Source organism: Peromyscus maniculatus, chromosome 8 (genome assembly GCF_049852395.1).
Source record: "Peromyscus maniculatus bairdii isolate BWxNUB_F1_BW_parent chromosome 8, HU_Pman_BW_mat_3.1, whole genome shotgun sequence".
Lineage (NCBI taxonomy): Eukaryota > Metazoa > Chordata > Mammalia > Rodentia > Cricetidae > Peromyscus > Peromyscus maniculatus.
In genome coordinates this window covers 86,470,239-86,491,694 of record NC_134859.1, presented here as the reverse complement: position 1 = coordinate 86,491,694, position 21,456 = coordinate 86,470,239, and the positions used below count along the sequence as shown (strand labels likewise).

General features: G+C 41.9%; 1 protein-coding gene across 1 annotated transcript; it reads left to right on the top strand.

Moving 5' to 3' along the window:
- The first annotated feature begins 5,679 nt into the window (after positions 1 to 5,679).
- On the top strand, positions 5,680 to 13,582 carry Krt39 (keratin 39). Its single transcript, XM_016008985.3, has 7 exons — positions 5,680 to 6,983; positions 8,042 to 8,124; positions 8,747 to 8,903; positions 9,558 to 9,719; positions 9,821 to 9,946; positions 11,339 to 11,559; positions 13,161 to 13,582. Exons 1-7 carry the CDS (start codon positions 6,534 to 6,536, stop codon positions 13,405 to 13,407), a joined length of 1,446 nt encoding a protein of 481 aa, XP_015864471.1. The 5' UTR covers positions 5,680 to 6,533; the 3' UTR covers positions 13,408 to 13,582.
- The last annotated feature ends 7,874 nt before the right edge of the window (positions 13,583 to 21,456 follow it).

The following is a 21,456-nucleotide window of genomic DNA, read 5'->3' as shown; positions in this document are numbered from 1 at the left end:
GATTTGTTCTTACAGGACAGAAATTGAACTTAAACGTTAGTACTTAGAAACCCCAAAATTGTAAGACCAAAAGAAGAGAAAATACACATAAGCCCAGTACTTGGAACATATTGACTCCGCACCTCAGATTTCTTTCCTGCCCCAGGATCTTGAGTCAGAAATCAAAGGTTTTGGGTCTGAATAGATGGCTCAGTGGTTAAGAGCACTTACTGCTCTTTCTAAGGACAGGGGTTTATTTCCCAGCATCCACATGGTGGCTCACAATCATCTGTAACTCCAGTTCCAGGGGATCTGATGCCCTCTTCAGACCTCTGTGGACACCAGGCACAGATATGCTGTACAGACATACATGCAGAGAAAATACTCGTGCACATAAAATAAAAATTAAATTTCAAAAAAGTCAAAGGCTTGATAACATTTTGCATAACTGCCATAGGACAAGAATGTTCATCTTCCCATGTGCCCCACAGAAGAGAAGAACTAAGCTGTTCTTTGGGATAAAACATATTTAAGTGTGATGCTAACAAGTCAAAGCTTTAATGGGGGCAAAGACTGCTCAGCACACAGGACACTGTTGAATTAGCACACAGAGGGCACTGTTAAATGTAGATTGGACTCCATCACCATTACAACATGTTATGGATGAAAATAAATAGCTAAGAAAATTAAAGAGTCACAGATTGGATGAAAATATTCCCTCCTTGTTCATGTTTTATTAAATATAAAGCATAATATATTACACTTCAAATATATACTACGTAAAGATTTTTATGTATGTTCTGGGATTCTCATTTAGTATATTTATACTGAAATTCTATTCTCTCTAGAGGTGAAACCAAAGACTTGCTATATGAACATTATGTATAAATACATATTATTATTTTGATTTTGTACATGTATCAGTATCTATCCCGCAAAATCCCTTTCCTAGGACCCAACCATTCACATCCATTAGGCTCCCAAGAGAAATGACTATATGCACACACAAAAAAAGACTCGTTCAAAACATCTCACAATGGCTGTATTTTTAATAGAAACAAAATAGAAATAATTCAACTGCTCACACGCAGCAATATTAGTAACTGATAATTACATAATAGAATAGTACGCAGCAGTAATAATGAGCTACTAGTTATCAGAGCATGGCTGAATCTCAGATACCTTATGAGATGAAGGAGTAAGGGACAAGGAAGTATTAACGATATCATTATACTCATGTAAGCATCTAGAACAAGCAAAGCTTGCCTACAGTGTTGAGTATCTGAAGCTATGAGGAGGGTGGCTATGAGGAGGGTGGCTTAGCTGTAAAGTTCATGAAGGAAGTTACAAGGCTGGTGTCTGATATTCTATTCTGTCTCTTAATCTGGGTGATGACTCTGTGTGTGTGTGTGTGTGTGTGTGTGTGTGTGTGTGTGTGTGTGTGTGTGTGTGTAATTAGAAATTAAGTTGTGCTGCAAGTGTACACATGAACCCTCACTTCTTTCCTCATCTATTCAAATTCCAAATCGATCAAGATTTCAAATATAAAATGTAAATCATAAACAGGCTAAAGTGAAAGTGTAGAATTCATCTAAAACTTCAGAATGAGGAAGGCCTTTGTAACAGCAACTCAAAATTAAGAATCTGTAAAATATTGATAATCTTGACTATAACATTTGAGACATTTAATAATCTCAAAGTTGTATAAAGACGGCCAGAAGGAGACACATAACAGTGCTAACAGAAGCTTTCTTCTGCAGTTTGTAGCTCTTCATGATAACTATCTTCTTTTCAGTGTGCTTTTATATAAAATTCCACGGGTTGATTTATTACTTTCAGGACTGAAAAGGGCAAGCCTGGAAATCAGCATTTCTCTTCATCTTACTGCTTCTCTCCTTGTAAATTGTTTCTCTCATGACTCAGCTCCTGATTTCGCACTACTGAATTGATTCCCCTTTGCTTCCTGCAAAGCCACAGTCCATCCATTAACTCCTATCCTGGACTCTTCATGTCTTCTTCACTATGTGGTCAATTTAACTTTCCCTGTAAGCACGTTCGTTTCCCATCTGTAAAATCCCTCTTCCTTCTAGTTCTGAGGCTCTTCTTCCACAAAGACATTGTCCATCCTCTTTTCACTGTGATAGGACAGTGGGGATTCGTCACCACCATTTTCCCACCACCAGCTCGCTTGCTCACTTTCGGCATTCTAACTATGCCACGGCTATTCTACATAGCCTATCCTGATGCGTTTCTTTATCAATCCTGAGATACTCAACAAACATAAAATTTAGAGGTATCTTAAGATAGGCAACAAACACAATAGTTCAGTGTACAAAACTATTTATTGATTCCTGCGGAACAAAGTCAAGTTCTTGGTTGCCTGGCGATGATTGTCTGCATGGCCTTGACCTAGCCAGCCCTGTCCTGTAACTCCTCTTCACCCTTCCTAAGCTGTGTCCTCAACCATCCTCTATGCTCTTCCTGCCAAGTCCCTCCACTGCAGTTTCATTGTTGGGAATTTCTGCCATCTTCCCTTATCTGCGTGCTTCCCATCTGCTCTAGGGGAGGTGGCTCTCATCATCTCTGCATGGTGATGCAGAATTGTCCCCAGAGTGTAGCTGACATCTACATGACTTCATTATTTTCCCTGTTGGTTTTAAGCATACTGTTTATCACATACTAAATCCAAATCTGCTTAGGACTCTTTTCACAGGATATTCAGTCTATTGTATTGTTTTAATTAATTAATTTAATTAATTAATTTTTTGCATTTTGTTGTAATATCTTGAAAGGGCCATTTCTGCTTTCCCAACTAATTTCTCTCATTAAACTTCAAAATATCATATCTGGTTGAAGAAAATCATTTATTTTTGAGAGGATCTCAATACATTATTGGTATGTAAAATAAATTAACATAGATACAGTTGAGATTTTATTATTGATGTAAACTGTGTTTCCATCCAAGAGCATGACATACCTTTCTACTTATTTTGGCTTTCTGTCCTTAGGTGTAGTTAAACATGTTCATACAAATATTGTACCTTTTTAAACAAAATTGATTCCTATAATTTTATGTTTGTTGCTACTATTTAGAATTATGGGGTTCCTTACAAATGTGCCCACGCCCTAATCTCAGAACCTGTTAATATATTATGCTACATGGTAAAATGGACATAAACTTGTGAATTATCTGATTATGCTGGACTATTTAGGTGGGCCCAGTGTAATCACAGAGGTCCTTAAATGGGGCCAGAGAGGCAGAAGTCTGGTCAGAGTGGTATGAGTTAGCAAAATTCAAGGGATCCCTTTTGGTTTTGAAGATGTAAGAGGGCCCCAGACCAATGATGTTATACACATCAGATTTCCATCACTGTGGGAGAAAAATATTTATATGCACCACCTTGAAGGGGGCAACGTTTATTTGGTCTCATTCTTACTGAGGTTGCAGTCCATGGTGAGTTGTCTCCATGACCTACAGGGAGACAGCATATCACGGTGAAAGTGTATGGTGGAGAAAACTGATTCCTTCATGGCAGCCAGGAGGAAAGGGAGCATGCTGGTTAGTTTTTGTCACCCTGACAACTATTGTCATCTAGAAAGAGAGAACCTCTGGTGCTGTACTTAGGAAGTGGTCTCCTGTGCCACTGAATTCCAGGCTATTTCCTACTTTCTCTTCTATCAGGTTCAGTGTAGCTGGATTTATGTTGAAGTCTTTGATCCACTTGGACTTTAGTTTTGTGCATGGCAATAGATATGGATCTATTTGCGATCTTCTACAGGTTGACATCCAGTTATGACAACACCATTTATTGAAGATGCTTTCTTTTTTCCATTGTACAGTTTTGGCTTCTTAGTCAAAAATCAGGTGTTCATAGGTACATGGATTAATGTCAGGGTCTTTAATTCGATTTCATCGATCCGTATGTCAGTTTTTATGCCAATACCAAGCTGTTTTTATTACTCTAGTTCTACAGGAGAGCTTGAAGTCAGGGATGGTGATGCCTCCAAAAGTTGCCTTATTGTAAAGGATTGTTTTAGCTATCCTAGGTTTTTTTTTGTTTTTCCATATAAGTTGAGTATTGTTCTTTCAAGGTCTGTGAAGAAATGTGTTGGGATTTTAATGGAGATTGCATTGAATCTGTAGATTGCTTTTGGTAAATTTTTTTGCCATTTTTATTATGCTGGTTCTACCTATCCATGAGCATGGGATCTTTTCCATTTTCTGTTATCAATTTCTTTCTTAAAAGACTTAAAGTTCTTGTCATACAGGTCTTTCACTTGTTTGGTTAGAGTTACCCCAAGGTATTTTATATTATTGTGACCCAGCTAAGACTACTAGCAATAGTGGAGAGGATGCCTGAACTGGCCTTCCCCTGTAATCAGATCGGTGAATACCCTAACTGTCATCATAGAGCCTTCATCCAGTAACTGATGGAAGCAGATGCAGAGATCCACAGTCAAGCACCAGGCCAAGTTCTAGGAGTCCAGTCGAAGATAGGGAAGAGGGATTACATGAGCAAGGGGGGTCAAGATCATGATGGGGAAATCTACAGAGACAACTGAACCAAGCTCTTAGAAACACACAAACTTTAGACTGACAGCTGTGGAACCTGCATGGGACCAGACTAGACCCTCTGCATATAGAGACAGTTGTGCAGCTGGGTCTCTTTGAGGGGTCCCTGATAGTGGGATCAGGAGCTATCCCTGGTGCATGAGCTAGCTTTCTGGAGCCCAGTGCCTATGGTGAGACACCTTGCTCACCCTTGATGCAAGGGGGAGGGGCTTGGTCCTGCCTCAACTGAATGTACCAGGCTTTGCTGACTCCTCATGGGAGGCCTTATCCTTTTGAAGGAGGAGATGAGATGTGCGGGGCAGGGGATGGGGAGGGAGACTGGGGGAAGTGAGAGGAGGGATGAGAGGGGAATTTGTGGTTGGTATGTAAAATGAATTTTAAAAATTAAAAAAAAAGAAAGGAAGGAAGGAAAAGAAAGAGAGAGAGAGAAAGGAAGGAAGGAAGGAAGGAAGGAAGGAAGGAAGGAAGGAAGGAAGGAAGGAAGGAAAAGAAAGAAAGAAAGAAAGAAAGAAAGAAAGAAAGAAAGAAAGAAAGAAAGAAAGAAAGAAAGAAAGAAAGAAAGAAAGAAAGAAAGAAAGAAACTCAACTGGAGAAGTGCCTCCATCAGATCAGCCTGTGGGCATGTCTGGGGAGGGCACTTTCATGATTAATGATTGATATGGAAGGCTCCATCTTTCTGTGGGCCATGTCACCCTGGGCAGATAAGAAAGGTAGCTGACTGTGAGACTGGAGAGCAAGCCAACAAGCAGTGCTCCTCCACAGCCTGTGTTTCCATTCATGCCTCCAGGTTCCAGCCTGAGTGCCTGCCCTGACTTCCCTTCATGATAGATGGTAAGATGAACCCTTTCTTCCTGAACTTGTTTTTGGATGTGGTGTTTACCACAGCAATCGGAAGCAAACTAGAGCAGAGAGGAAGGCACTAAGGGTCAAGATCTCCTTCACAGACACACACTCACTGATCTAACTTTCTCCCTGCCTCCTAAAGATTCTACCATCTCCCCATAGCAACCACATTGATTGACCAAGCCAATGACACATGGGCCTTTAAGTGACACTTATCCAAACATAGCAGGTGTGGATCGCCTGTAGAAGCTGGGGAAAGTGAGAAAAATTGTTCTCTCTTATAGCCTCCATGAAGCACCAGAATCAAGTACCTTCTTAGAAGTGATGAAATGCTGTTTTCCTCAGAAAGAGCATGCCTGCCTTCAACATCAAATCAAGCCCGACAGATTCATGTAACATGCAAATGCTGAGCAATAGAAACGCTATTAAATACAGGTGGACAATCGTCACCAAGTAATCAATGTCTTTCCTAAGAATTGCCTTGTATAATCCTCAAAGCCTATCAGGAAAGCTCAAACACAATCCCAGCAATTGGATCTGTAAAGCCCTGTTTAAACATTTTAATCCATATTCGCCATGTCTGAGAGATGAAAACAGGGAAATGAGTTGGTCAGATCAAAATCAAAATGAAATGCTGGTTTCCAAGTTCCCCGATAATTGTAAGATATTAATAGTTTCCCTTTTCTAAAGAAGAAAGGAAAAGAAGGTTGGACTTATTCTTGGTGAAGCCGAATGTCAGCTAGGTCAACAAGAATTTAAAGATCGTAACACACTCACACCTGCTTAATAATGGATGCTGTTAAGAGTGTGACGGCAGTTCCTTTTGAAGACCCAGTGTGAAGCCCTGGGCCCATGACAAGTAGTAGTTGCGATGGGTAATAACTTAGTAACCACCTAAATGCACATTTTTATGAGACAAGTAACTCTTGGCAGGCAGGTAAAAAGCAGATTAATGAGATGTTCCTGTGGGGTTCGATATAAACATTAGAAAGGAAAACACCCCACCTCCTGTGTCACCACGGGGAGGGAAGCTATATAAGCACTTCAAAGAGGAAAAGCCACAGGCTTGGCATTTAGGATCAGGGTGCTTTGGGTGGTGACCACAAACACTGAGACAACCTGAAGCTGGACACACACGATGGATACCAAGGGTTCTACAGTAACTATTTCTTCTTCAGCGGCACCCCAAAACTGCTCTGGGAATACAGATTTTAGGACCAGCTCTTCTAACAACAGCTGTTGCCACAGTGGCCAGTCAACTGGGCATGCTCAAAGAACTCCCCAGGGCCAGGGCTGTCGACCCACCCCTTGCCTTTACCGCACCCCTAACTACTTGATAAGAACCTACAACTTCCATCCCTGCCTGGAAGACTGCAGCCTGTGTGGCGAAGGCATTAACAGTCACGAGAAAGAGACCATGCAGATTTTGAATGAACGCCTTGCTAACTACCTGGAAAAGGTGCGGATGCTGGAAGGGGAAAACTCCGAACTAGAAGATAAAATCCAGGAGGAGTGCAGCAAGGTGCTCCCTGTCCTGTGTCCCGACTACCTGTCCTACTACACCACCATTGAGGAGCTGCAGCAGAAGGTAAGGACTCAGCAAAGCGCTGAATCAAACTATGAGTCAATGGTCTCTAAACCACTCTTATCTGTTACATTTTAGTCTTTCTAGAACCTTCTATGCCGGTACATTTTTAAGAATAAAAGAAGAGGCTAGTCATTGTGGTGCATGCCTTTAATCCCAGCACTCAGGAGGCAGAAGCAGGAGGATCTCTGTAAGTTTTAGGTCAGCCTGGTCTACAGAGTGAGTTCCAGGAGGGCCAGAGCTTCACCGGGAAACCTTGTCTGAAAAAAATAAAATAAATAAAAAAAGGAAGGAAGGAAGGAAGGAAGGAAGGAAGGAAGGAAGGAAGGAAGGAAGGAAGGAAGGAAGGAAGGAATACCTTGAGTGAAATTCGTCTTGAGATATACACACAAAGTTTTCTATATCTTTTTATTTATTGTGTGCTCTGCCATTTTATAATCAAATAACTCAGGATTGAAAGCTAATGAGTTGCTACCACATCTTAAATAAAAATAAGAGATTGAGGCTCTGAGAAGCTATTCTGCTTTTTAAAGTCTCCAAATAGTTTTAGCTTTTATCTGAATTATAACTACCAGTACCTTTAATGCCCATGTGGTCATCTTCACAGTATTTAAATAGTGTGTCTCTATACCAAACCTCAGTTTCCAGTCCAGTGATTGCTGCTACACACCTGGGTTTACTTCATTTTTTTTTCAACAAGTATTTACTGAACACCAACAAAAATGTTCCAGCCACTATTTTAGGCTCTAAGAAAATATGTCAGGACTCAAGAATTTGCATTCTGGTATGTCATAGTAAACTGGGAAAAAAATTAGAAAAGACACTCTATTTTAATAGAAAAACATACACAAAGGTTTTTAATTTGCATGGCTTTTTGCTAATCTCAGGAAAATAACAAGAACTCTGAATCTCCAGTGTTTCCCCCATTTCTTAAGCATCTCTCTGAAGATTCAGGAAAATTCTAATTAGTCTTTGACTAACTGGAGCACACGGCCCTTTGGTTCTTAAAGTAGGGGATCCTGGTGTTTGTCTCATTTGTGTGTTCAATCTCTTAATTCTAGATCTTGTGTACCAAGGCTGAGAATTCCAGACTGGTCTCACAAATTGACAACACCAAACTGGCTGCAGATGACTTGAGAGCCAAGTAAGCCTGCCCAGCACTGTCACCGGTGATAGCATTCACCCCGAGTCTGACTTAAACGTTCCCAGTGAGACTGTCCCCGCATCCTCTCAGCCACAGCCTATCCAGCGCTAACCCAGAAAAGACCTTCAGATTCAATGTGATTAAGATTAATAGCCCTAACATTGCACACAGCTCCTGCTGTGATGACATGCAGACCCATAGGATTACCCGCAGTGAGATAGGTAGGGCCAATATCCTGTAACCTTGCTCTAGGCAAGAAAACATTGGTATAATGAGGAAGAAACTTACACAAAGATTTATAATATGAGACAGAGCCAAAAATGCAGACCCAAGATCCTGACCCCAAACCCAATGGTTTTCTTACACTATGTTGCCTTGGGGAACAAAAGAAGAGAAATAAATTCCCTCCTCTCAAAAGACAGCCAGGTGGTATCACTCCTAAGCATAACAACTAAGTCATGATATAGATCAAATGGTTTCACTTCTACAAAGGATAAACTCTTCCATAGAGACACTCAGTGAGCGTCCCAGAGGAGAATGAAGCCGGGAGTTCTGCTGAGCTTGCCTTGGACATCTCCTTTCTAATGCCTTTTTTTTTTTTTTTTTTTTTTTTTTTTTTAAGCTATGAAGCCGAGTTATCGCTACGCCAGCTCATAGAAGCTGATGCCAAGGGCCTGAAGCAAATCTTGGATGTGCTGACTTTGAGTAAGGCTGACCTGGAGGCTCGAGTCCAGTCTCTGACAGAGGAACTTCTGTGCCTCAAAACCAACCATGAAGAGGTGAGAAAAAGACCAAGAGTCAGCACAAGCTAAACTCCTAAAATTAGCATCAGCTCCTCTGAGTCGTACATAACAGGGTGTATCCCCCTAGACACGTCTCCATTTGTCAGCCCAGATTATACTGCTACAGCCCATAAAGTCAGCTTATTATATTACATCTAATGCCATGTAGGTCGAATATTTCCCATCATCCCAATTTTCTCATCTTCACTGGTTTTTGTAGAAATCCTTAAACAGACTTCTAACATCTCTATTGGAAAAAGCCAGTTCTGGCACAAACCAGTTCTGCACAAGTTCATATGGGCATCATGGAGATAGTGTTCTTTCCATATAATCCCCACCTCCATGCTACTGCATCCATTCTTCATCTCTAGAAATGATCTTAAAATGTATGAAATTCTGATCTTGTTAGTCAATTCCTTCTCTTTTTTTTTTTTTTTTTTTTTGCACATATCTATACACAGAGTCATGCCTGAAATCATCTTCAGTCATTGTAGGGCATCTGAATAACACCTATAAATCATGTATCCCTTTGTTGTGGGCTGTATTCCAGAACCAATTAGACCACATTATTTCTGTCAGATTGAAACAAGAACACGGTAGGGAAGGGTCATCTATTCGCTAAGTAATTCACCTTCTTCTTTCTTCCCATAGGAAATCAATTCCTTGCAGTGCCAACTGGGGGACAGAATCAACATCGAAGTTACAGCTGCCCCTTCCGTGGACCTAAATCAAGTTCTACAAGAAATGAGATGCCGCTACGAGTCCATTGTGGAGACAAACCGTAAAGACGTAGAACAGTGGTTCGATACGCAGGTGGGGAGAGCAACCAAGGCCAAAACAACACGCTGACATTTCTGGGAGGTCTTCTGTGATCCGTGCTTCCGTGTGAAATACCCGGGGTCTCTGTGTTTCAGATGGAGGAGCTGAACCAACAAGTAGTGACCAGCTCCCAACAACAGCAGTGCTACCAGAAGGACGTCATAGAGCTGAGACGTGCCAGGAGTGCCCTCGAGGTGGAACTGCAGGCCCAGCACCGAATGGTACCCAGAGGCTCACCAAGCCTAACCTTACCCTGGTGGCAACACCCCCTGATGTCTTGAGTGTTCCGCTGTTTCCCAGACTGTGTCCCTGTTGGTTAAAGGGTCTGTGGCTAGGAAAGAACTTCATGGTCGAGTAAGTCTTGGAAATGTTGGATTGAACAAAGGTTAGCCTTCCTACAAGCTAGCCTACAAGATGACATGGACCTCCAAGAAGGAGATGTGCAGTACTCGGCATTCCAAAACTTATTTAATTGCAGAAGCTCTTTCTGCCACCCCCCCCCCAAGAGTATGTCGTAGTGGTCAGGACCTACGGAAAACACTTTTGGAAACACCAGGAAAGCATTTGATTTATTTTCTGCAAGCATTATTGTAAGCTATCATATTGGAATTCTGAAACAAAGTTCTGAAAGAGATGATGTAAACCATTAACCAACTTTACTGGTGAGGTTCCAAGAATGTGGGGGACTTTCCTAAGCCAGATCCACACTAAGCACCGTTACACCTAGTTCACAGATAGAGACTCTGAGATCTAAAAGCAGTGAATGGCCTTCTCCAAGTTGCCGAAGAAGTGTTGGGATCAGACCCCACCTCTGCTTCCTGAGACTGTGACTCTGAAATAAGATAGCACTCAAATGGCCTGCTAGGAGGGGCATAGGAAAACCTGGCCCCAGATTTCATCACCTCTTAGTCATGTGATATTGGGCAATTCATCGAACCTCATTTTTCTCATCTATAAAAATTGAGATAATCATGTGAATAGCCAGGGTTATTAAAGCCTAAAATCCCACCATTACGTGTAGACTTACAAAATGGTAGAACAAGAAAGAACTTGACACATTCGAATTTCAACACTCATATTTTACTTATAAAGAAATTGACGCACTTATAAAGGAACTGACCCACTTATAAAGGAACTGACCCACTTCTGAAGGAATTGACCCACTGAGGGAAAGGCCTGTAGTTAAACATTGCTCACTTCCTTTGAAAGACTCAAATGCTGGTTGAATGAGGTGTCTTGGTATGATTTTAATGCCTGGGTTTCAATGAAGTGAGATGGATATTCTCTCTCTCTCTTTCTCTCTCTCTCTCTCTCTCTCTCTCTCTCTCTCTCTCTCTCTCTCTCTCTCTCTCTCTCTCTCTCCCCAGAGGGTAAGAGATTAAGTGGCAAAAGGGGGAGGGGAGGAATAAACCAAAGATATTTTAAAAAGAGGGGATAAAGGAAAGAAGCATTATTATTTTTGTCTTGCATGTATTTGGTTAAGAAGTAATAAAGGGCTTCGAGAGCTGTTAGCACTGTCACCAAGAAACTGTTGTTTAAAATGGCCTCAACAGTGACCTTAAGGGAATTTTAAGGGAGTCATCATTTGAATCTGTTTTTCTCCTCTTCCTTAGAGAGATTCCCAGGAATGCATCCTCACAGAGACAGAGGCCCGCTACACAACCCTGCTGGCCCAGATCCAGGGTCTGATCCATAACCTGGAGGCTCAAGTGTCAGATATCCGGGGTGCCCTGGAAAGACAGAACCAGGAGTATCAAGTTCTGCTGGACATCAAGTCCCGGCTGGAGTGTGAGATCGCCACCTACCGCAGTCTTCTGGAGAGCTTGGATGGCAGGTATGTAAAACTAAAACAACATACATGAGCAAGATACACACACACACACACACACACACACACACACACACACACACACAGAAGGAGCATCAAAGAACAATAGAACAATACTTTGATCTTCTTGGCGATGATGGGAAAATTTGGATGGAGATTATCAAATATTCTCTAAAGACCTACAGTTGTAACCTAGTCCCGATTTGAGATGTGGGTAGAACACACTGGTTTGAAGAGCAACATACCGAATTAGTTCCTTATAGGTTGCATTCTAAGACAGCAGTTCTGAACCTGTGGGTGGGTCGAGTTCCCTTGGAGCAAAACAGCCTTTTCACAGGGGTCTCCTAAGAACTCAGAAATATCAAATATTTACATTACAATTCATAACAGTAACAATATTACAGTTGTGAAACAGCAACAAAAAATAGTTGTATGGCTGGGGGTCACCACAACGTGAGGAACTGTATTAAAGGGTCACAGTACTCGGAAGGTTGAGAACTGCTAGTCTAAGATGAGCTTGGGACTTTGCTGAAATGAAAAAGGACAACCCTGGTCCCATAGGGTCCCACAGTGCTCAGGCTGAAACCCCAACCCTGTCTAGATATTGCCCTTCGCCCCAATAGGAGCATGCTGACATGTGAAAGAACGGATGTTTCAGCATCCTTTCTTTTACAAATAAAAAGTTTTTTGTTTTGTTCTGTTTTTAACAGTAAGCCAACCGACCCATAAAGAACTCAACGTTAATCATGAGTTCTTGGAGTAACTCAGACCACAATAACCCCACAAAAGCTTTGTTAAAATTACACCAACTGCCCCCAAATAATCAGTCGCCTCTGCTCACTGCATCCTCTTTATTGGCATGTACACACAGCACAAGCGCAGTGTTAACTGACGCTGTTCCTTTAAAGAACTACAGTAGGGCAAAAGGCCACAAGTTAGCCAATGAGAATCACGTATCTCAAAAAGAGCGTACTACAACTGCTGATTACTCCAATTTTCTAAAAAAAAAAAAAAAAAAAAAAAAAAAAAATGTTTTGAGACATCAAAAGGGCACTTCCACACTTCCTAGTGATGTGCTAAAGACTCCCCCATAAGTGGGATTCAGATCGCAACTAATTGTATGAAAAATTTCCCCCACACAAGAAAATTATCTAACTCATCTCCATTTTCCAGATAGAAAGCCCCTCCACTTGCTGCATCAACCCATGTTGATCCGTGAGTTTAGTTCCCATTTTGTCCATTCTGCCCATGCAAAACTAAAGCTCCGGAGCGCTGACTGGTTCACCCAGCGTCGCCCACTAGCAAACAACAGAGCTGAGCTCTGCCCCGGTTTCGGCTGCTGGTGCAGTGTGGTTCCCATGGGGCTAGAGTGGAAGCTTAAGCCAGGTAGCACTTCTGAAGCCAGGAGTCTGTCTTCCAAGAGATCTTCTCTGATTCTAGTTCTTCTACTATAACCACAGCACAAAATGAACGAATATGCATTTAGCAGTGATTGTTTTGAATGACAAGTATTGACAGCTTAGCCACTCCCATCTTCTCCACAGCTGGTACTGCCCTTCCTTAATCACAACTAAAATTCTGTTCTTATTGTTGTTGTTTCTACTTAGGCTTCCCTGTAACCCATGTGCCACCAAATGTGAGCCATCCTACCAGGCCGGAGCTATGGAGTGCTTTGCCCCAATTTACACATCTTCATCCCTCCCTTGGATTCACAAGCCTTGCAGTGCCTCTGGACCCCCATCCAGGATACTGGTTAAGATATGCACCATCACCAAGGAGATCAAGGATGGGAAGGTCATTTCTTCTCACGAGCATGTGCAGCCTTGTTACATCATCAGACCTGCCAAAGTCTAGCATCCCAAGGTGATGAGAATGACCCACATTCATGAAAGAGAGGCCAGTGTATTCTCCTGCCCGAAAGGTTTAAGAAAGTCCCTTAAGGTACCTAGCTTCTTACTACTACAGTGGGTCCCCAACCTTTATTCTTCTCATTCCCTAAGTCACTGCCACCAATATGATACTAAGTCACATTTCTCTGGAAGGACATTTTTTATTGTCGCTGGGATGGGATGTAGTGAGTGCTCACAAAGACGTCCTCCATTGCTTGCCTAGCCATGTGATGGACAGGCAGGTTTTCCTTTTGTTTAGTCAAGCCTTGTTTATCTCTGTGCCTCTGCAGAGCCAGTCAGACAAGTTCTGGGATTGGTTTTGGCAATTGGCACGTGAAGGTAAAAAGCCACAGCCTTGCCTTCTAGATTCCTTCTTTGGATATAGAATGAAGCCAACACAGTAACAGAATAGATTAAAAAAAAAAAAAAAAAAAAAAAAAAAAAAAAAAAAAAAGACCCCAGAGTCTAGTTTCCAGGAATGAAACAATAACAAGTCTGGATCTTGCGACCTTTGCTACCTCAGCCATTGCTTATCTGTACTAGTATATATTCCCTTCATCAAAAATAACTTTGAGGGTACTGGGGAGCTTTTGGCATGCTCTACACTCTCCCCCCACACACACCCTTATTTTCATGTTTTATTTTCAGGTTGGGTCTTACTAAATTGCCAAGGCCGGCCTTGAACTTACTCTGTATCCCAGCTGGGACTTAAACTTGCGGATGATCTCCCTGCCTCAGCCTCCGGCATATTTAGGATTATAGGCCTATGCCTTCACATGTGACAGATATGTATAGTCTCTGAAACTTTGGGAACCACAAGGCTCTTCTCCAAATGTCTTTAAGAATCAGGACTAGTTGTGTGGGATGAATCTAGAGCTCTCTCTATGGCGTCATTTTGAAGCAATACCCTGGGTCCTTTCATTAAATTTTGACTATTTCTCTTTCTATCCCTTAGGGTATAGGAGTTTGATCTACTTGTTTGACAAGGGACATAGAGCTGGATTTCTCCAGACATAAGACCTGATGGGTAACAATGACAAAATAGCTTAGATTCCTGCCTCAGTCTACCCATCAGAGGGAGATGGAATTACCATCCACAAACTTTCCAAAAGAGCATTAGTGACTCATCTCTGCTTGCGAGCAAGAGGCTGCTCCACATGCCAGCAGCCTCCATTCTCCACCAGCCAGTATCACAACTTTTAGAACAGGGCCACAAAGTAAGTAAGTCATTCTCTGAGAAAAAAAAAAAAATGATTGAAGCTTTTCGGAGGTGTTAGTTTAAAAAAAAAAAAAACTAAACCAAACATAAAATGTAAAGTCCCAAGGCCTGATGTCCTAAACCCGCCTGTTTCCTACCATGATGCCGCACAAAGCATTCAGCCTTCATCCAATTGATTCCCTTGTTTGCTCAATGAGGACCATGCCTACTTCACAGGGCTGTTGTGAAGGTCACATGGAACCCACTCTGTACATCGTCATTATGTACGTTTGCCACTAGCTACAGCCTAGACCTCATTTTCTTCTGTCATTGTTACATTTTAAAATTCTTTTCTCAGTAAATTTAGTTATCCAGTCATGATCTGGAAGTTTTAACAATGTTCGGTGTTTGGGGGGAATAAAAAGAGAACATTTCCTGTGATTATACCCACAATTATATTAATAAAGCATGTTTGAATTCTTAAGGGTATGTATCAGATACCAGTTGATGCTCACATCAAAGACACTTGCCTGTTGATCTCACAGCTCACGTGCCTCCTCCAGACAAGCCATGGCTTACACAAAGCAGGCGGAATGCAGAACTCCCAGGAGGATCTTCTGTTGCTAATTTCTCATTGAAAAATGCAGAGTAGTTCCTGTCAGCACCTCCCTGCATATTATCTCAGCCTGAAAGATGGAAGTATGGGAAGAGTGAAGAACTGGTGCTCAGAAACCATGAACAGCCTCCACCCGGTCTGTGGGTGACCTTGAGTAAAAGTGATTACAGAACATTGGCCCTGCCTGGCACATAGAGGAAGGCTTCAGTGAACTAATGATGGTGACCAGGCTCTGAAAATGGCGTATAGTGCTAGGCAGAAATGTGTTCTGAGTCCCTAAGTTAGACGCTAGACATGTGTCAGTTCTATCCATGGGGCTTTCCTTTGGGTTTGGCTCAGTGCTGGGTCCTTCCTGGTACACACCATCAATGCTAACTGGAAATCCATTTGGCAAGAACTAAGAACTAGCTGCTCACCTTGCTCTGGGATTTTGATTCCACCCGAATCCAGGGTTTAGGGATCTCTAACCTTGTCCTGATGAGGTAATGACACTCTCTGTTCATGCCAAAAAAAAAAAAAAAATCTTTCTCCTACTTCAACCAAAATACCCCCCATGCCACCCACGCTGAAAACAAAATATTATGACCTGCATAATGAAGAGAGAATATGGCACCGTAAAGCCTGTCATTTTTTAATTGCCTCCTTTGTATAAAACCATGTAAAAAAAATCTGCAGGATTTTGTATATCTATGACAAAAAAAAAAAGGCAGTGTGAAGTCTGGAATTTTCTGGAGAGCTAAGTAAGTATTCTACACACAGCCACAGGGAGAGGTAAAGAACTCTTTTGTGTGTCTGTTGTTTGTTTCTCACATACTTCAGCAATAGGCCAGCAGTGTGAGAACCTGAGTCAGGATCCACAGAACCAACATACAGAGCCAGGTGCAGTTCTCCACCCCTGTAATCCCAGTACTGGAAAGGCCAAGACCCGAGAACCGGAGGAGCTCGTGCTTACTCAGGCTAGCCAATCAGTGCGCTATTGGTTCAGTGAGACATTGTCTTCTAAAGAGCTGAAATAAAGAGTAATAAGAGAAGACACCTGACATCAACCATTGCTCCTCCCATGCACTAGTGCACACACGTGCGCGCGCGCACACTTCCCCCATCTTTTTAAGTTAACACAGTAACTGTGCATGAATGAGGATCCACTGTGATCTTTCTACATATGCAGACAGTATACACTGATCGTCTCCATCCACGTTTTTTTTTTTTTTGACTCTTTAGACTCTGACATTAGCCTTATAGATGTCCACATTCACAGACAGCACCTCTTCCACTGTTTATCTACCTGACTCTAAGCCAGGGTTAACCAATAATAGTCAATACATTAGCAAGTGTTTGAACTCACTTGATGATCACATAACCACCATAAAGTAGCCACAAATGATAATCCCATCTAACCCTTGAAAAAACCAAAGGTTACAGAAGTTAGCACTCAGTGCCACACAATGATGAGATCAAACTCTAAGTACTTTAAATTCCCTTATTGTATTATATATTATGTAACCTCCTCTAGCAGAAATGCTTTTTCAGTTCTTCAGAGTTCCATTCCCATTACTTGCTGCCTCTAGTGAGAAACCATTTGGGAGCCTTGTGCCATCAGCACCAGCTATCCTCTTTATCCAAGCCCATGGGCTGGGTGAACTTTAACATTGGAAAGTTATTTTGATAGCAACCAGTTGCCATCTTCATATCACAGATAAATAGCCTAGAGGAAAAGGCAATTGATCAATGAGAAAATCCAATTCCTTCTTCTACTTCACATCCCAGCACATCTGCTCTGGACAGCAGTAAAAAAACAAACAGGGGAGCTAATATAATCAACCATGAACCAACTACAAGACACCGACCTCTGGCTCAGTCCCAGAGGCACTGTTTGCCTTCTCTCCATTTACTCTTGAGTGCTCATCATAGACTCTTCAAGTCTAACGTCCTTGCTTGGCTTCTCTTACAAAAGATCACAGTCGCATCTTGCTGCAATGTGACTCACCCTGTTGTGTCTAGTCATCTATCTATAAACAGGACATGAAGCCAGAAATAACATCCTCAGACCCCTCCTCCAAGTATCTTTTAAAGGCTGTAAATGGTTGGTGCTCTCTATATGATCCTTAGCAACTAGTTACTGTAGTGTCTTCCTATGAACTCCCATGATTCCCACATAGCAAACAATGGGAAACATATCTTACTCTAGGCAGAAATGAGCCTATTTCTTGGCTATGTTTATCCTAATCTAATCATTTTATTTAAAAATAAAGTTTTTTTAATAATTAAAAGGCATTTTAAAAGCAAATATCCCCTTCAAATAAGAGAGAATGAGGAGAATAAAGTTCAGAAACAAAGGAAAGTGTGTCACACACACGTGCATACACAGCTCATTTTTGGAAGAATTCATAGGCTGGGTCATCAGCATCTACAACACAGAGCCCTGGGTTAGCGTCATCACAGGCAAGCCTGGAATGTGTTCATTGTTTCAACACTGTAATCAAATGTCTTTTATAGGAAATGAATCCTTCACCTATTTGGCCGGCTGGAAATACCTGGTCAATGTGTTCACGAAGGATTCACAGCTTCATGGGAACTACCCACGCACCCAGTCAAATGGGAGCAGCCTGGTTTGGCAACATTGGAAAGGCTTGTTTTAATTGGAATGATCATGCTTGGAGGGATTTTCTTAAGCAATATCTTTAAGCTATAGGCTACCATTTCCAGGCACATAAGAATACCACAGAAAATGCTGGTTTTCTAAACATCTCAATAAGATGTCACAGAAGCAAAGCTTCTGAATGAGTTTTCTTTATTGTCCTTTCTCAAACTCCATTCCCTTTCCTTTTCCCTCTCCATCTTCTCCACTCCCTAACCTTCTCCTCCTTCCCTGCCTGACATGATGTAGCAACCAAGGGAGATATACTGGTATTACCTGAAGAAACTCTCTAAGGTAGCAAGTTCTGATATTTCCTAGGGTGAGGCAGGTCAGGGGCTCCTTTCCCTGTGTCCTTCTCAGAAAAACATCAAGAGGACCTTCCTTCTAAATCAGAAGCAAAAGTTTGATATCACAGCTCTGTACAGTGACCTCGTAGGACCAGCAGGTGCCTTGGGAGTCACCATGGAGAATGTTATCCTACATTTGTTATCTGAGGCCCTTAGAGAAGCCACTTAACCTACTGACCCAGAAAATTTGGGAAGAGACAGCTTTGTCCTTGATCATAGAGAACTATCTATCCCCAACTGAAGACAAGAGCATGAGAGCCCTACCTGTGCATCAGTGAGGATTGTTGATTGGCCCACTAGAAATAAAATAACTATGCCCTCCCCCCTCACTGTCACCACCCAAGAAACAACTGCCCAACATTCCAGCGTGACCTTGGTTAAAGAGAGAAGTCTCATGGTGGAAGGCAAATAAAACTACGGCCTATCCAAGAGGAATCTGAAAACTGAAGAAAAGAAGGAGACTAAGACAAAGATCCAGAAGTACTCTAGAAAAACCTAGAGCTGAGGCATTAGCAAAAGCTAGAAGAGAACTTGGTCATGTCTGGTCAAGAAGCAAAATCATGGACTAATTAAGAACAAGTACTAGCCAGTCAACAGCAGCACATGCCTTTGACCCCAGCACTCAGGAGGCAGAGGCAGGTGGATCTCTAAATTCAAGAACAGCCTGATCTACACAGTGAGATTCTGTCTCAAAAACCAAACAACAAGGAAACAGAGACCAACTACTTGAATCTAGACAAGCTAGGTCTGATTCCCCAGCTGTGAGATCCCATAGGAGTTACTTAACTTCTCTCACTCTACTTCCTCATCTGTATAATGGGGCTGGTAATAGCATGTACTTCATAGTGTTGAGATGATGACATTAATTAGTGTGTGCAAATCACTTAGAGCATGTCAGACACCCCATAACGTTGTTAATAAGCTGTCCTTGTGACATTTTGAGGAACTTACATTCAATTGGTAAAATAATCATACTAGCACTAACAAGTTATTTCACTTAAGCAAATTGACAAGACAACAGTCATCCAAAGTCATCCAATCACAGCCTTCTAATAGAAAGTGGAACCATGGAATGGCCCAAAGAAAACTGGAGCACAGATCCAACTCTTCCAGAACATTATGGAATTCAGTTGGAAAGGACACTCCATAATAACTAACCCTCATATTTCCTGTCAATCAATAGTAAGAAGATGGCCCCTTCTTCAGGAAAGAGGGAGACAAGCATGAAATCAATCCTGTACATACAAGATCAGTGTTGTGGAAATGAGAAATAACAGGGCAGTTCATATGAGTCTGTCAGCCTGCCCTTTGCTTAGCACAGTATCTGGTGTCCTTGTTCTTCACAGTCTCAGTGTTCCCTGAAACTGGGTTATACGTTTAGAGAGAAATCAATAGGAGGAATTCTGCAAAACCTTCAGAGTTAACAAAGGACAGCTAATACAGAACCAAAACCGTTGCCTATGTGCAAAAGCCACAGTGCTTCTTAAGGCCAAACATAGAAAGAGCAGGGCAAGTACTTCTATCAATTAAAACTTGATTGAAAATTATACCTCAGATGTTGTGCTAAGTACTTCCCATGAATTATCTCACTTAGTTCTCATGATTACCCTGTAATTGCTCTACTAAAAACTAAACCAAGGTTTAGAGAAGTCAACTAACTTTCTCAATGTCTTGCAACTAGTACATTATAAAACCAAGATTTAAACAAATTCATATCTTCTATACTCCATATGTCCAATGGTGGAAAGTGGATGAAGTCCTGAGTGTATTGTTGATGTGAGCATAGCCATGTCAAGGACTCCAGTGTCTCAGACCCATGAGAATGACAAGTCCTTGGTCCAGGGAAGAATGTTGACAGCCTGGGCAAAAAGTACCAACTAGCTTCCTTCTCCTGGATGACTGAAGCCTGAGGATGCTCCCCTACAAAGACCCCCTACCCTATGGAGATTGGCTGACCCTCCTCCTAGTTCAGCTGTATATAATAAAGATGTTCCATGTGCATCTCCAACAGAGTGCACAACCCACCTGATCCCAGCTTTTCTGTATGTGCGTCTGTCTTTTCTTGATTCCCCCATCACTCTAGTCAGGTCAGTCCCAAAGCTATGTAGGTCACAGCATCAAATGGCTTCCATTATTATTCAAGCTTGCTGCTGTAGTATTTTACATTAAGCAAAGACATGAAGGTTCCAGAAATTCTAAGAAAGTGAGCCTTACCCACACAACTCAACAGTGTCAGCATGTGGTTCTATCCAGGAAGGAATAAGGCAGAACAAAGAACATTAAACACTGAGTTGTGGCAATACTTCAGGCCTCACCCCTTAAGATCTGGGCTCTCTCTTATGGTTCTGTCTTTGCCAATTAATTAATGAATCTATTCCGTTGTAATGAAAAAGGTGCTCTGAGCTTCTGATGAAAATTATTAGTTACAGATGCTTTGCCTCAGGGTGTTATTGAACGTGCATTCTAGCTCATGTGGCATTTGAAAGGTATTATCGTGAGTCGGCTCTTGAGGATCCCTTTGGTTCTTGGACACTAATACAAATAGTACTGTGAACTCACCAGCCTGCGAGCGGATACATGCTACCATAAACAGAACAAAGGGCTGTGCCCTGGAGACCAGAATCCTGCACTAGACAGCATCCATCCCACCTCATTCTCAATGTAGAAGTCGGGTTGTTGGGCTTACAAGGTTTATTGCTTGAATACTGGCTCTGCTCCACTAGCCACAAAGCTGAGAGCTCTTCGTTGGAAAAACAAAAAGAAAAGCAAGACTCATCTCCAAGGTCCTTCATGATGAGCGCAGGGTTAAAATGGTAGCTTCCAGACATCTATGTTTCCAACACACAGCTTGTGGTTTCATCAATCATTGTGGTTTTTCAGAGCTGTAGAGGACTTGCTGGTTCAGTCTTATCTCACAGTTAACAGGAAATAGGGTAAGAGGATAGGATAGTACTGGAATCTCTCTAAGAAAGATACAAATTGGGTGGCAGGGACAGGAGGGGTATAACAATGAGGAAAAGAAAAATTGTGTGCCCTACAGACACTGAGTAAGGAGAGCCAAGAAGTCATCTGGAGCTCACCCAATCAAGACAGAATGTCCAGTAGCTCTAGGTCACAGACACCACGTCCATTGTCCCAATTACAGCACCATCTCTTCATATTAATGTTAAACCTGTGTAGTAAACAGCAATTAGTGATGAAGAAACCCAGGTAGG